Genomic DNA, 15,464 nt, shown 5'->3' on the forward strand with positions numbered 1-15,464 from the left:
AGTTTTGGTTCATTTATCACTCTTTGTCTAGAATAATTTAAAAGATGTATCCATTATCCATTGTAACTGACTTTTTATCTCTTGCTGTCTTCGCTCATATAAACTGTATTTCATAATGGTTGAATTGCTAGAACCACTGCTGTCTTTCCCATATTTTAATGTATTTGTCACCGTAAAGCTAAAGGAGTCTGAAATACAGACTATAAATGATCCGTTTAGCCTACGTGTGGAACTATAATCACTTTAACCATGTCATTATCATCTCAGTGTGTGTGTGGTTTTTTTGTTGTTTCACTTTCAAATATTCTTTCACATTAAAACCACAAACCGTAGTAGTGTAAATCTCACTGCACTTTTTTTATTCAGCATCCATAAAGTCAAATGGTGCTCCAGGAACCTCATGCATTACTTTAGTAGTGACAGAGTGAAAACAATGAGGCTAATGCTCCTCTGTTATAAAATCCTGATTTTGTTGAAGCACCTGACAAAACCTGCGATAATGTAAAATAAAGAAAACATTAGTGCTGAGGTGGAAGTGTAATCAGAAAAGGAATCATCTATACACATCATGTATTGATGCATCTATTTTCCAATTGGAATCTGACAATCTGAAAAGGCACCTGTGTTCAGCAGGCTTTGTAGAATCAATTGTCTCTGTCGTTCCAGTTGTAAGACGTTTTTGGAGGCATTCAGAGAATATTCTGTCTATCATTAGAATCCAGGAATGGTTGAATATGAATGTTTCCATTGAAGCTCTACTTGCATGTTCAGAGTTACTGCCCTGAGGAATTAAGTTACTTTGTCTGCTTTCATTTATTTATTTATTTATTTATTTATTTATTTATTTATTTAAAAATGATCTACTTAAATCCTTCAAAATAATCAGGGGAAAAGCCTTTGTTGGACTTGCAGCGATCAAACCCTGCTTTCAATTTCTGACCAGTTTTTCCCATTTTTCCGCAGGTATTTTGACCAGACAGTATACAGTGATGGCCTCCTGACCATCACCCTAATCTTTAGCTCCTTCCATAGATTCTCTGGCAGATTCAGTCAGAACCTGCCAGAGAATACTGGTTCCCTGTTACCTTATACAATAGGTAACAGGGAACCAGTGCTGTTACTCTGAAACTTTAATATCCCCTCTGGTCAGAGGAAACATGTTGGTCAAATTAAAAGATAACTCCATATCTAAATCTGCCTGGGGTATGAATCATTTCAGGTTCAGCTGTAGCATTTTGTACATATGGTAAAAAGTTGTATTTTTGCTCTTGTCTAACCTTATTTTCTGAAGGCAACAGGCAAACCTGACTTTACCTTTCATTGTTTCATTGTTCCACTATTTTATAAGAACCTGATTTGTGCGATTGTGCCACCTGAGCCATGGGTCACTGCAGCTCCTCCTGAGTCACTGTGGGCCTATCCCCATGTAAAACATGATGGACTGAAAAGAGCTCTGAGAGACGCTCAAAGTTTGGGATTTTTTTCTACAACTTAATCACACATTTCCAGTTTGTGTTTAATAAAATTAAAACCACATATTTATTCACTGAGATATTTTGTTGAACCGAACATGCTGTGGATTCAACATGTAGGAAAACATAAAGGGGTGTGAACACTTTTGTAAGACCCTGTATGACTGAAACTCATGCTGAATAACAACAACTATGCATATTTTCTAATCATGTCTTGTGCTTTAGTCAAAGAGTGGTTCCTCTGAAAAGAAGGAAGAAATACCAGAAGCTGAAGCTGAACACGAAAAAATGTCAGAGTAAGAAAAAGTCTTTATTGGCGTCATAAGAACAACTTTTGGGGGGCAAAAACGAGAGAAATAGACGAATATGGGCAAACAGCACAAAGCCTCAAGCACTGTTTCATGATTGTAGAGAGGAACATGTGGTGAAACAAGAGAAACAAGTGAAGAATGAGAAGATGAAATCAAAAGTGAGAAAGCATCACAACTCAAAGTCTGATGAACCAGACCTGCAGGAGTCGGCTGTCCTGAAGAAAATCCTGGCCTACCAGAGGAAACTGCTGGTACGACCAACACTTCTGTCCTGTCCCATACTGTCCTGTCCCATACTGTCCTGTCCTGTCCCATACTGTCCTGTCCCATACTGTCCTGTCCTGTCCCATACTGTCCTGTCCTGTCCCATACTGTCCTGTCCCATACTGTCCTGTCCCATACTGTCCTGTCCCATACTGTCCTGTCCTGTCCCATACTGTCCTGTCCTGTCCCATACTGTCCTGTCCTGTCCCATACTGTCCTGTCCCATACTGTCCTGTCCTGTCCCATACTGTCCTGTCCCATACTGTCCTGTCATGTCCCATACTGTCCTGTCCTGTCCCATACTGTCCTGTCCTGTCCCATACTGTCCTGTCATGTCCCATACTGTCCTGTCCTGTCCCATACTGTCCTGTCCCATACTGTCCTGTCCTGTCCCATACTGTCCTGTCCCATACTGTCCTGTCCTGTCCCATACTGTCCTGTCCTGTCCCATACTGTCCTGTCCTGTCCCATACTGTCCTGTCATGTCCCATACTGTCCTGTCCTGTCCCATACTGTCCTGTCCTGTCCCATACTGTCCTGTCCTGTCCCATACTGTCCTGTCCTGTCCCATACTGTCCTGTCCTGTCCCATACTGTCCTGTCCTGTCCCATACTGTCCTGTCCCATACTGTCCTGTCCTGTCCCATACTGTCCTGTCCCATACTGTCCTGTCCTGTCCCATACTGTCCTGTCCTGTCCCATACTGTCCTGTCCTGTCCCATCCTCCTATCCCGTTCTGTTCTTCCCCGTCCTGCCCTTCACTTTCTGGTCTTTCTGCTCATATCAGGTGGTCAGATCCACCTTCAGTGTTTCAGACGAAAGCAGAAGTATTTTCATGTATGGACTGAATGTTCTCATTCAGTCAGTAGATGAGATGATGTGAAGCATGTTAGAAATGTGTTCCAGAATCATCAATCTGCTCTTGTCTTCCTGTCGTCCCTACAGAACTACTTTGCCAGAAACTTCTACAACATGAGGATGCTGGCCCTGCTTGTTGCATTTGCAATTAATTTTATACTTCTCTTCTATAAGGTAATAGGAAACTGGGTATGGTAGGAACACACACACACACACACACACACACACACACACACACATGCTTTTAGCGCTCTTTTCCAGTTGCCATAATACATTTATGGCAATTGTTTCGGTTAAAAAGGCTTTGAATAGTTGAGGATGATAATAAATGATCTGCAAACATCTGACATGGATAGAAGCCTGGGTCAGGGGTCAGGGGTCAGAAAATCAGGTCATAGCTAAAGAGTGTCAGGGTTACAGAATGCTTTAAAGCGCAGCATTACTACACAAACTAGGTTTAGTACTTTGTTATCCACATGTAGACTAAAGCAGACTGTTGTTTGAAACAGTTAATAGTTTGTAAAGTATTTGTTCTTTAATTGCAAAGAGCAATTAAAGAACAGATGGTTTTCTTGTAGAGCCCTCCTGAAAAGGAAACAGTATTCTCTTTCTTTTTTCAATGTCTTTTTGTTGTTGTTGTTGCTTTGTTGTGAAAAAACTAGTTAACTTGTTCCTGCCAGGTTTCTACTTCTTCATCCCTGGTGGAAGAGAAGGAAGCTGTTCACAGCAGCAGCCATGCAGACAGCAGTGTCCAGTGGGATCCACTGCTTGGAGAAAGGCTGGAATTGAACGAACGGGTGTCGGATGAGACGGGCGAGCCTCTGAAGCCGGTCTCAGTGCGTTTTGTTCTGGAGGAAAGCAGCGGATACATGGAGCCCATGTTGCGGATCCTGGCTGTTCTCCACACCGTCTTTTCTTTCTTCTGCATCATCGGATACTACTGTCTGAAGGTAAGATTTTTCAAATTACGAAACAAAGCAAAAAAAGCCTCGTTTGGGACAGTATATTTCAATTCAGTTTATTTCTATAGCACCAGTTCACAAGCAATGTCATCTCCAGGCAATTTACAAAAACATGATTCCAACTCAATCACACACATTCCAACTGATCCTAGTTATCAAACAGTACACTATGCTCAGTTAATTATTCAAAGTAGTTTATAATGTTTCTGTCTAAGGAAACCCAGCAGAATGCATCGAGTCATTTAGTGATATTTGAGTCATTTGTCCTGTATTGCTGGTTACGGCTCCTGTAGGTTCCACTGGTAATCTTCAAACGTGAAAAGGAAGTGGCCAGGAAGCTTGAATTTGATGGTCTTTACATCACTGAGCAACCATCTGAGGACGACATTAAAGGACAGTGGGACAGACTTGTGATCAACACTCAGTGAGTGGATCAGAACAGGAACAAAAGGAGCCAGAAAATATTTGCTAATATGCATTCATCTTTTTCTTTTTCTTTTTTACCACTTACACTTCTCTTCACTTCCATAAAAATGTTGTCCTTTCAGATCCTTCCCCAACAACTACTGGGATAAGTTTGTCAAGAGGAAGGTAGGCAAAGGAGTTCACAAAGATGTGAAGTTTAACTGAATGAATTTTGGACATTTTTTCATACAGTCTTTTATCTTGTGCAGGTGATGGATAAGTATGGGGAGTTTTATGGCCATGACCGCATCAGTGAGCTGCTGGGGTTGGACAAAGCTGCTCTGGATTTCAGTGATGCGCACAAGAAAAGAAAACCCAGGAAAGACAGTTCACTGGCCGCTGTGTAAGTGTCTCACTCCAACAGTGTGTGTATGTGTCCTTTTAAGAGCAGGAAAATGAAAACGAAATATTAATGAATAATTAATATGATCTGAAGGTTTCAAGCTTTTCCTGCTTACAGCAAACCAATTACTCTACAATTCAACATTCTTTAAACAGGAAGATGTACTTTCTGCCATTTGGACTGATTGTAAAATAATTGATTTTTTGAACATTTCTACTCGCATAAAATGCTGGCATGTTGAGGTAATTTTAATTTAATAACTTGCGTTGTCATGATCTGGAGTTTTGAGTAAACTAGAAGTCATGTTTGAAAACTCAGTAGCTTTACAGACACGTTAAGGATAGAGCTCTTATTAAAAAGGTTATTGGCATCAGTCCATTGATTTCAATGTTTTCCCATCAATGTCTTTATTGAACTATTGAATATATTACAGAAAAACAACAGAAGAAACACATTCCCTTACTGTCTTCCTTAGAATCATACATACTGAAGCCACTAGTGAGAGATTCAAGCACAGTATTACCCATAGATTTCACATTTTATTACATAAAATGCCTTATTATTTATTATGGATATAAAGAACAGCCAACCTTGTCTTGCGTCCTAACAGGCTCAACTCCATCGATGTGAAGTACCAGATCTGGAAGCTTGGGGTTGTTTTTACTGATAATGTAAGTATTCCAGCAGCCAAAAGAGACGGCATCTAAACATTTAAAACCCACTGTGGGTTTTCAAATGCTTTTCACAATATTAGATTTATTTTAATATCCAGGAATATACTGAACAAAAATATAAATGCCTCATGTCAAATATGAGTTTTATGAACATTTGGGTTACGCAATCTATAGAGAAACTCAAACTATAAATTCAGCAATTACTGATCTTCATATTGGCATTGATAACATCCATTTTTAATGGATTGACAGTCCTTTGAACATAGGGGTCAGGTTGAGGAATTTGATTTTGACCCAGTTGGTTCTGGGGCCGTTACAGACAGTCTGGGCTATGATGCGTCTGTTGTGCAGACCAATAGTCTCATCAGCTGTGTGTGTCGCTAGTCTTAGCCAATCCCGCAGATGGGCGAGCCAGCCGCATGTGGTGATCTTGTGCTGGAGTGGTCACACGTGGCCGGCAAGGATCAGGTCGATTTGCAATAGTGCCAGTCTGTTGGAACCAACTCTTAAGCTGCCTTTTTAATGGACATTGAGCCGTGCAGCTACTGCTCTGGTGGACGTCCCTGCATCCAACATGCCAATGGCACGCTCCGGCATAACTTGTGACATCTGAGGCTTGTGACCAAATGTGACATTTTGGGGCGGCCTTTTACTGTCTCCAGTCCAAGGATTGTCCAGTTGTTGCTCATTTTGTCTGATCACCCACTGGACATGCCCCACCCATGTACTGAGTAAAAAAACAACTCACTGAGTTATGCTCACTGACAGCAAGTTGGATGAAAAAAATGTACATATATCAAGAGAAACATTACTTTTGTACAATAAAATATCAGCAAATACTCATTTACAGTTGTTAACTCAACACGGCAACAATATTTGACATAACATATTTTTGTTCAGTATATATAGTGAGTTCAGTCCAATCAGATATATTCAGTCATTATCCACACAACTGTCAAGGTTTCTTAATAATTATACTTAATTTAAGCACTTTATTTTTGACAGAAATGTGCCTTTTTCATTTCCATTTCAATTATTGGCATAAAGTAATCTTTATGCTAATAATTAGCATTACTAAGCAAAACGTTTTGTAACACAGGACATGCTTGAAGAAGAAATTAATCTATATTCACATATATATAAAACATTTTAACTGAGGTTAGTTCTGATGTTGGAAACCCATAGGAAAGTGCAATAACAAGTCGAACTTTAATTCCAAAACTTTTTATCCAAAACTCCTTTCATATTGTTTATAAATACCATATCATGACATAAGTGTGGTTCCTGCATCAGTCCGTAACCATGGTGCTGTCCCGTTGTTGTAGTCCTTCCTGTATCTGGCCTGGTACATGACCATGTCCATCCTGGGTCACTATAACAACTTCTTCTTTGCTGCCCATCTGCTGGACATTGCTATGGGCTTCAAGACCCTGCGGACCATCCTCTCTTCAGTCACACATAATGGCAAACAGGTAAGCAGACTGTGTGTGTGTGTGTGTGTGTGTGTGTGTGTGTGTGTGTGTGTGTGTGTGTGTGTGTGTGTGTGTGTGTGTGTGTGTGTGTGTGTGTGTGTGTGTGTGTGTAACACGTTTGTTAATATAAAGGCTAAAAGGCCCATAGAAGTCATTGCAGGAGTGCCTGCAGTCATTATCCACACAGCTATGGATAATGACCTTCGACTTTGTCATATTAGCCTCTTTAAAAAGTGTGAAGGATTGACCACAAAAAAAATGAATAGATTCATTTGTATACAGACAAGTATTAAAGTGTCACTGATATGATGAAACATGATTTGTTCTAAGCAAAGCATGGTGGAAGGAAAATTCTTCTAATGTAATTATAAAGCAATAAATAAAGTTGTATTTAATTTCTTCAAGTTCAAAGTTAAAAATTAAAAGTTAGAAAAGTCTTGGATTGAGTTTTAATCTTCATGCAGTTAATTATGTTTTGTGAAATACTTCAATAAAATGTCTCAACATGATGTACATGTTATTTGTGTAAACTTTAGTATAGTTAACTCAGTTTAGGGTTTTGTTTTAAGCTTAGTTTTAATAGTTTGGGGTTTATTTGTAAAGGAAATGTTACATTTTGCTTGAGTCAAATGATTCACAATGAATGAATATCAATTACTCACCAAACTTCACCTGTTTTCAAGAACTTAACTTGTTCAGTCAAGTTATAGACTATAGGTTCCTGTAGTGTAACTTCTTCAAAAAAATAACAACAAAACATAAACATTGTGAGAATAAAAAAATGATTTTTCCATCTAGAAAGGAGGTTAAAGTGTTTGTAGAAACAGGAACCCTGACTGCAGACTCTGCTCAGGAGGTTTGCTGTGTTTCCTGTTGGTTTCTGATATGGAGGACATGGGCAACTGCTCAGGGTGGCATCTTGTGGGAGCAGCATGAGCAAAAATAAAAACAGATTTTTTTTTAAATACCACCTGAACATTGCCTCTTTCTTTTGGAGGAATGTTTGTTCTACATTATTCCAGGGTGCTGATGAATGTGTTTGCAAACGGATGCAGGAAGTCAGCACAGACGTTCCAGCTCAGTTAGAGTTGATCAATAATGAAAATCTCCATATCATGGAATTATAAATGTTCTGACCCTGATGGCCATCAAAGTAGTGTTTTCATCCTTCTTGTCTTCCAGCTTGTGCTCACTGTCGGTCTGTTAGCAGTGGTGGTTTACCTCTACACAGTGGTTGCCTTCAACTTCTTTAGAAAGTTTTACAACAAAAGTGAAGATGGAGAACTTCCAGACATGAAGTGTGATGACATGTTGACAGTGAGTATGATAAATATATCCACTTTCATTGATTGTATGTATTGATTGATTGTACGAGGGGGACCCAAAAGTTTCCAGAATGACGCTGCTGCACGCGCGGCTGAAGTTTTGCTTCCTGCTCCAGAAAAAAGCGGCTGATCATCAATTAACATTTCATCATTTTTAAAGCGGGTGAACCACGAGTAAACTTGAGCTTGACACATAGCGTCGTCCTTGTGAGCGGTCTCCAACATTTGAACTGTTTCCGATGCTTTTCTCCCGAGCAGGAAGCAAAGCTTCAGCCGCGCTGCTCATAGAACTTCTCCATGAAGAAAAACGACGGCTGGACAAAACAAAACGGCTCTTCCAAGAAAATTCCCTGCAGGTAGACGAAACCTTCCACATCAACGCCGCTTGGCACACTGACTGAGAAGGCGTGGTGGAACAAATACCTAGCAGCAGAATGGTGTACTACGAAAACTGCGCGTGCAGCAGCGTCATTCTGGAAAGTTTTGGGTACCTCCTCGTATTTGTTATGAGTTTGAATACAAAGAAACAACTGCAGTGACGTTTACATTTGCTTTGACATTTAAATGAATTCCTGTATTTCATGCTGGAGTGGATCAGTGAGAAAATCTAAAGTAATGGAAGTTTTTTTTTAAGAACATAATGTCAAAAGATGGTTGTGTCCATGACTTAGTCTAAAAGTTGGAAAACTGCTGAATGAAAAAGTGTGTAGGCAACTATAACCTTAGTGAACATGTAATGGATTTGCAGCATAATGGTGCAAAAATACAATAGCTTAACAAATGTAAATACAACAAATGTTTGACATGTCACAGTGCATCTAAAAACACTTCTTCTCCAAACTACAATTGCATAATGAAATATGAAGTAGATCTGAACATATTTCGATAAAACATAGTTTTGATTGAATGGCCTTAAATCATGTCTGAAATTATGCTGAAAGTGAAATATGTGAATGTAATCCTGTAGAAAAACAAGCTGGTGGAGCAAAGTTTTACTGATGTCTGGCTTTCTGCCTGATTCATAAATGAACTGAAACCAGTCAGTATCTTACCGCCTGTCTTAACAGGATCATTGGCCTCCATTTATGGTGGGAGAAGCAGGGGTCAGAGCGGTCAGGCCTGGAACCAGGCATGCTTGGTTCTGCAGCTGATAATCTGCTACACTATTGTGTCCTCTGATTATAAAAACCCTACAATTATGTATTTTAATGAGTATCTATGGACATACAGGCTGTAACTGTCTGTTCTCTGCCATGTTTAAGAGATAACTATAAAAAGGAATCTGCCTGTTCGTGTTTCTGCAGTTAGGAAGTACCTTGTGTCACCCAGACGTTTTGGGACACACACACTAATCCGTTTTAGTCACCCACCCGTAGCACTTGATGGAGCAACTGGTTCCTATTAAGGAGCCAATAGTGGCAGCTCTGCCTGCATTGAACCGCGGTAAGATGACAGGAGCTGTGGAGCTTACAGGGATGAACAAGAGGAAGTCTGTAGTCATTTGCCTCATGTTTCAGAGTTTATATAAATGGACTGGATTTAAATAGCTTTTCCAAACATTTTGACCACTCAAAGCGCTTTACACTAGTCACATTCACCCATTCGCACTCACAAACGCTCACACATTTATACACCGATCAGTAGGCAATTTGGAGTTGGGTGCCTACCGAGGGGCACATCGACATGTGGCAGGAGGAAGCTGGAATCGAACCTACAACCTTCTGATCGCAAGACGACCGCTCTACCCACAGAGCCACAGTCGCCCCTTATAGTGGAGTGAAGTGATCATTTTCTTCCTGCCCTGTTTCTTTTTCCCTTGTACCTGGAGGAAAATGGATCTGTTTTCTTCTTCTTCCCTATTTTCCGTTTCATCTCTTCATTTTGGTTCAAAGATATTTTTAGTTTCTTTCCTGTGTTATGACGTATAACTCTTTAATCGAGACCCTTTTATAAGTCATCTGTACATTCTTGGCATCTACTGATGCACCAATATACTTCATATTTAGTTATTTTATTAGATTTTTTTGTGTTCTGTTAGTTTAATCTTTGGTGTGTTTCCTAGCTTACTTTGCAAAGATGTTGTCACTTAAATTCCCATGTTATTACATGTTTTTCCTTTGAAATATATATCAGAACTGACTGAAATAATTGTTTCTGTCCCTTTTTTGTCAGCTAATAGTTTATTAAGGTTGACCTTTTATCAACATCAAACACTTCTATTTCCTTTGTTTACTGTATGTCTACACACCTGTCTACAGTGATGAACTGAAATACTGCTAATTAATGTGCACTGTACCTTTAAATAATGAAAACCACCATGTGGTGCTTCTTGATCATTTGATCATTAATGTTGTAAAGTGTCCTTGGGTAAATACCCACTTTACAACATTAAAAACACAAACTAAACAGTAAAAAATAGCAATAAAACACAAAACCACAAAATCACAAACAAATTAAAGTGAGAAGGCTGACTTCAACAGAGGAGTTTTGAATTGTGTTTTGAAGGTCAGAAGAGAGTTAATATTACGGATTAAATATCAAAACAGCTAAAACAACTTAAAAAACACTTTTTTTTCACCTACTTCCTCTCCATTTCTCGCCCAGTGTTACATGTTTCACATGTATGTGGGCGTTCGAGCAGGAGGAGGGATTGGCGACCAAATTGAGGATCCTGCGGGCGATGAGTACGAGATCTACCGGATCATCTTTGACATTACATTCTTCTTCTTTGTCATTGTAATCCTGCTGGCCATCATACAGGGTGAGAGACGCAGCAAATATATGCTTCTACGGACAAAATGCCTCAGAATGATGGTATCACTGCACTGTCTCATCTCAGGTCAAAAGTAAGAGAAAAACTGAACAAGAACATAATAACTTGTAATTTGGTGAAAGAAAACTCAACACATACTGACAGGGATGACCAAGATAAGAAAGCACAAAAACTTTCCCTGTCCAATTTGCAGATTTTTTTTGTGGAACATGACTCCTAATTAAACTTACAAGTAACCTCATATGGCCCTCCCAGCTCGGCGCCACATGGCTGCGAGGAAGCGCCTCTGTCAATGCTTTCTCACCAATCCCATGCCTGTCCACTAGGTGGCACATTTGGCGAATCTTCCAAATAGCCTTCTGTCCAGTTCAGTACGAGTTCATCGACAAATTTTAAAAGTTTGGCCAAAATCCGACCTTCCAGACAGTTATAGTCCTGTTATCCTGCTATGTGGTGGATTGGTGAGGACTTTCTGTAAGGTTTGATACACATCATGTGTGGAGATCAGAAATCTCCACACATGATGGAATCATCATCATGTTGCACCAAAAATACCTTCATAAAGATGGCTGTACCATTTAAGTTAGTTCACTGAGTAAGCTTCTGAGCATGTGCGATGTCTTCTTAACCTGATATGATACAGGACTTTGCAAAGGAACAAATTGGTTTGTTGAATTCACTGTTATTTAGTTCAACAGTTCGCTGGGTTCAGTTTTTTGAGTGCCTGACAGCTGCTTGTGGTCAACTGGATTTAGCTGTTGAGTTGTAATGCTGCAGAGCTGACTGGCCTGATGAATGTGATTTTTCTCGTCCAATTCCAGGCTTGATCATTGATGCTTTTGGTGAACTGAGAGACCAGCAGGAACAAGTCAAAGAAGACATGGAGGTGAAGACACACAGTCACCAGAAACACATTTGTCTCTGCTCCACCAGCACATTTTCCACCATTCTACCAATTTCATTATTTATTTGATATTCAGATGCAAATTTTAGCTTAACAGCTAGCAGATGTCAGTAATTGTTGGAGAGAACTTGTTACCTTTGTCTTTGTTTTCTTGCAGACCAAATGTTTTATCTGTGGAATAGGAAATGAGTATTTTGACACAGTACCACATGGGTTTGAATCTCACACACTACAAGAGCACAACTTAGCCAACTACTTGTGAGTATCAGAGGCTCCTCTGTGCTTTTATTGGTTGTTCCTGTTATTGCAGCTTGAAGGCAGCTGCTACTTTGGAGCCTTCAGCTGAACTGATGCCTTCCACTTCGCCAAAGTTTCAATGGGCAAAGCACTGCAGCAGCTGTTACTAGGACTATTTATATACGAGTGTCAAAAGGTTTTACATTTAGTAAAGAAATGTAAAAATCAACACATGTTCTCATTCTAATGTGATGGTGACCTTTAATAAGGTCAAAGAGTGACTCCTACATGTTCTTTCTTCCTGTGGAGTTTAAAACCTGTAAATCTCATCATGTTCAGAGACAGTGGTCAGTTAAACTCGATAAAGTTTTTATATGGCTGGTCCTCCAATCAATAAGCTGCATTTGGAATCAAAATTTAAAAAAAAAAACCTCATTAGCTAAACAGGTTTTGGACAGTGAGCTTTGATTTGAGGACTAGTATTAGGTTAGGTGTGTTTTTGGTGAAGGAATAATGTTGTAACATAATAGAACTTGGTTTTTTGTAACATCTCCCCTTAAGTTTGAAGTGATGGTTTTTCTGATAAACTCCAATATTTCTGTACACAGTTCGTTCCATCATCTAATAAATGTAATAAATGTTTGTGTGTTTCAGATTCTTTTTGATGTATCTGATAAACAAAGATGAAACTGAGCACACAGGCCAGGTGAAGCAGCTGCTCTCCACTCAGCTTCTCTTTCATTCTGAGGGACATTTTGCTCTCAGTATTTACGGTCCAGTTCATTCCATATAGTCACTGATATGTTTCATGGTGGATATTTTCTGATAACATTCTTTTCTTTCTTACATCTTGTTAGTTTTAAAATCCTAAAATTAGATGCAATCCTTCTCATGCTTTGTGTTTCTCTTGAAGGAGTCTTATGTATGGAAGATGTACCAGGAGCGCTGCTGGGAGTTTTTTCCTGCTGGTGACTGTTTCCGGAAACAGTATGAGGATCAACTGAACTGAGCTCAGCCTGTCCTTCATCGTGATTCTCTGTTTGCTCTCCGAGAAGCAGCCAAACACTCTGTCCTCTCTGTTCCACGTGTCAGTCCAAGCGGATCCAGATGTCCTTCCCTTCCTCAAGCCATCCTTATTTAGACAGTCAGCCTGCTAACTCTGACCCAACCTTCAGCCCACTTTGTTTGTTTGAATGCTTCTTGTACATAAACAATATAAGATTCTAATATGTACCATATGTGACTGATGGCATGTCGAGATTTTTATCTCAAGTGATCTTTTTGTTTTGTTTGTTTCACTTTATTCTACGTACAGGACATGGTAACATGCAAAAAATAGAGCAGAGAAAATTAAAAGGACGTGAAAAAGCCTGAAAGCCATTCAGGGCAAAAAACTGTTCCACATGTTCATGTTAGCTGTAGATCCAGGAGGTAAAAACACAACACAATTCACTCACTCATTCATTTCCAGCAGAACAAGCAACAGCCGCCATGTTGATGTGACAACTGTGTTGCACATCTGAGCGAGTGAATGCTTCATTCAAGCACCGTGCAGTCTGAGGAGAAACTGGGTGCTGCTGATGAAAACAGAGCTTTCTGGATGATGAAGTTTGCAGATGTTTGTTCATAACCAGCCTGTGTTTAAAGGCTCACTTCTCTTCATTCAAAAAAATATATATATATATACACACACAATATTCATCCAGCCTATAATAAACAGGTCTCACCTGCTGCTGGAGCAGCTTTAAGATTTGATTTTATTGAGAGGCTTTTAAACTTCAGTTCTAAAGAATTGATGTTATTGACAGTATTGATGGTTTGTTCTAGTGAAGGAGGGACAGAGGAGGGACAGAGGAGGGACAGCGTCTCCTGAACGGCCGTGTAACAGGAAGCTACACTGGTCACAGTGACGCATCGCTCCAAACAAAGCCGAGTCTTTAGCTACTAACAGGGACACCTTCCACATGTCCGTCTGTTTTAAGGTCTGGACCTTCATTCAAAACAGAATAACAGCATCAGAATATGAATGAGTTTTAGATTGGAGCTGTGTTGTTTCAGAGGTTGCTCCAAAGAAACAGAACCCATCCAGCAATCATTCTTCTGTTGTTATGCTTAGTAATGCTCTTATAAAATACAACAAAATATGTTATTCTTTTCAAGAAATGTTTGGAAATAAAGTCATTGCATGGAAACTATGGCAGTTTAATGAACCTGAAACAATTTAAGGCCAACTATAAATTGCATAAAACTTTTCATTAGGATTATTTAAAGTTTAGTTTTAGGTTTACTGTACATCTAGATGTTAAGTATTTTGACACATTGCATCCCTTAAAGAGAAACATCTTATTTCATCGTGTATCTTTTCCTTACTATATGCAATTTATAAGAGAAATCTTTAATGATGATTTGGTTCAAGCAATACCTCTTCATTGAATGTACTGGAGGGTCTGTATATTGTTAATGGCAAACAAAGATAGGACAACACATTGTTGCTACAGTTTATTTCAGTTAAATAAATGCACGTATTTATTCATTTATTCTATGTTAATTTGTTTGAATGTTCCTTTGCCTTAAAGATGAAGCACATAGAAAGAAGTAATTGGTCCTTTTCCTGTCTTGACTGAAACAATCAAGCTGGTGACTTTGCACTGAACAGGTCATGGTGGTTTTCTTTCCCTCATCAAACCAAATGCACTACGGTCTACAGGAACAGTGCGCTGTCTGAACACCACCATGTTTACGTTTAGGTATTAAAGTGAAGATGGGAATCCTGAAGGGCCGGGTTTCCAACAATCAAGGATGGATCCGGTGAAACAACTTCAGCTTTGAAGTAGTGTTTGCTAGCTTCTGTCTTTCTATCAGCTCTTTCTGATCTCAAAATGATAATGGAATCATTTTTAGTCTTGGTTGATATGTTGAAGTTGCTTCATCGTACAGCCACTAGAGGACTGGAGATGGTGTTGTTCCACGAAGAGCCATGTTTACTGGTTAGGTTAGTGACACTGCATGCATAGTTAGCCTTGCTAACTGACCAGCAGAAAGGGTGAAAGAGGCGGTCACATTGGCAGCCAACATGTGTAATGTGTGTGTGTGTGTGTGTGTGTGTTCCCATGTTGTCATGCCATGCTGACATCATGCCTTTTTTTCTACTCATGCCTCAGACTGAATGATGCCATGAATACAGTTTGTAGAATTTGGATCATGTGAACGTAAACATTTCAATATTTACCATGAGGCATGTTTAGTTTGCCTTTCAGTAGAGCATTATGTCGACCTTTTGAATAAATTATTGCTACTTTTGACCAAGGGAAATGTAAAAGAGGGACCGGGTAAATGAAATTGCATGGTCTGGAAAATAAATCTTTATTTATACATTTGTGAGATGTTGCATATTTATAATTCATG

The 15,464-nt window shown here is 39.4% G+C and overlaps 1 protein-coding gene across 1 annotated transcript in view; it reads left to right on the top strand.

Moving 5' to 3' along the window:
- ryr2a (ryanodine receptor 2a (cardiac)) overlaps positions 1 to 15,431 on the top strand; it is a 122,455-nt gene extending 107,024 nt beyond the window's left edge. The window contains exons 83-97 of the mRNA XM_017310781.2: positions 1,698 to 1,768; positions 1,884 to 2,034; positions 2,992 to 3,078; positions 3,585 to 3,854; positions 4,160 to 4,290; positions 4,415 to 4,457; positions 4,541 to 4,674; positions 5,285 to 5,345; positions 6,674 to 6,820; positions 8,003 to 8,137; positions 10,750 to 10,906; positions 11,740 to 11,804; positions 11,980 to 12,080; positions 12,714 to 12,765; positions 12,973 to 15,431. Coding sequence (XP_017166270.2) covers positions 1,698 to 1,768; positions 1,884 to 2,034; positions 2,992 to 3,078; positions 3,585 to 3,854; positions 4,160 to 4,290; positions 4,415 to 4,457; positions 4,541 to 4,674; positions 5,285 to 5,345; positions 6,674 to 6,820; positions 8,003 to 8,137; positions 10,750 to 10,906; positions 11,740 to 11,804; positions 11,980 to 12,080; positions 12,714 to 12,765; positions 12,973 to 13,068 — 1,701 coding nt within the window. The 3' untranslated portion in view covers positions 13,069 to 15,431. The remainder of the gene's footprint in view (positions 1 to 1,697; positions 1,769 to 1,883; positions 2,035 to 2,991; positions 3,079 to 3,584; positions 3,855 to 4,159; positions 4,291 to 4,414; positions 4,458 to 4,540; positions 4,675 to 5,284; positions 5,346 to 6,673; positions 6,821 to 8,002; positions 8,138 to 10,749; positions 10,907 to 11,739; positions 11,805 to 11,979; positions 12,081 to 12,713; positions 12,766 to 12,972) is intronic.
- The last annotated feature ends 33 nt before the right edge of the window (positions 15,432 to 15,464 follow it).

This window comes from Poecilia reticulata, chromosome 19, assembly GCF_904066995.2.
Source record: "Poecilia reticulata chromosome 19, P_reticulata-male-v2, whole genome shotgun sequence".
In the NCBI taxonomy this organism is placed as follows: Eukaryota; Metazoa; Chordata; class Actinopteri; order Cyprinodontiformes; family Poeciliidae; genus Poecilia; species Poecilia reticulata.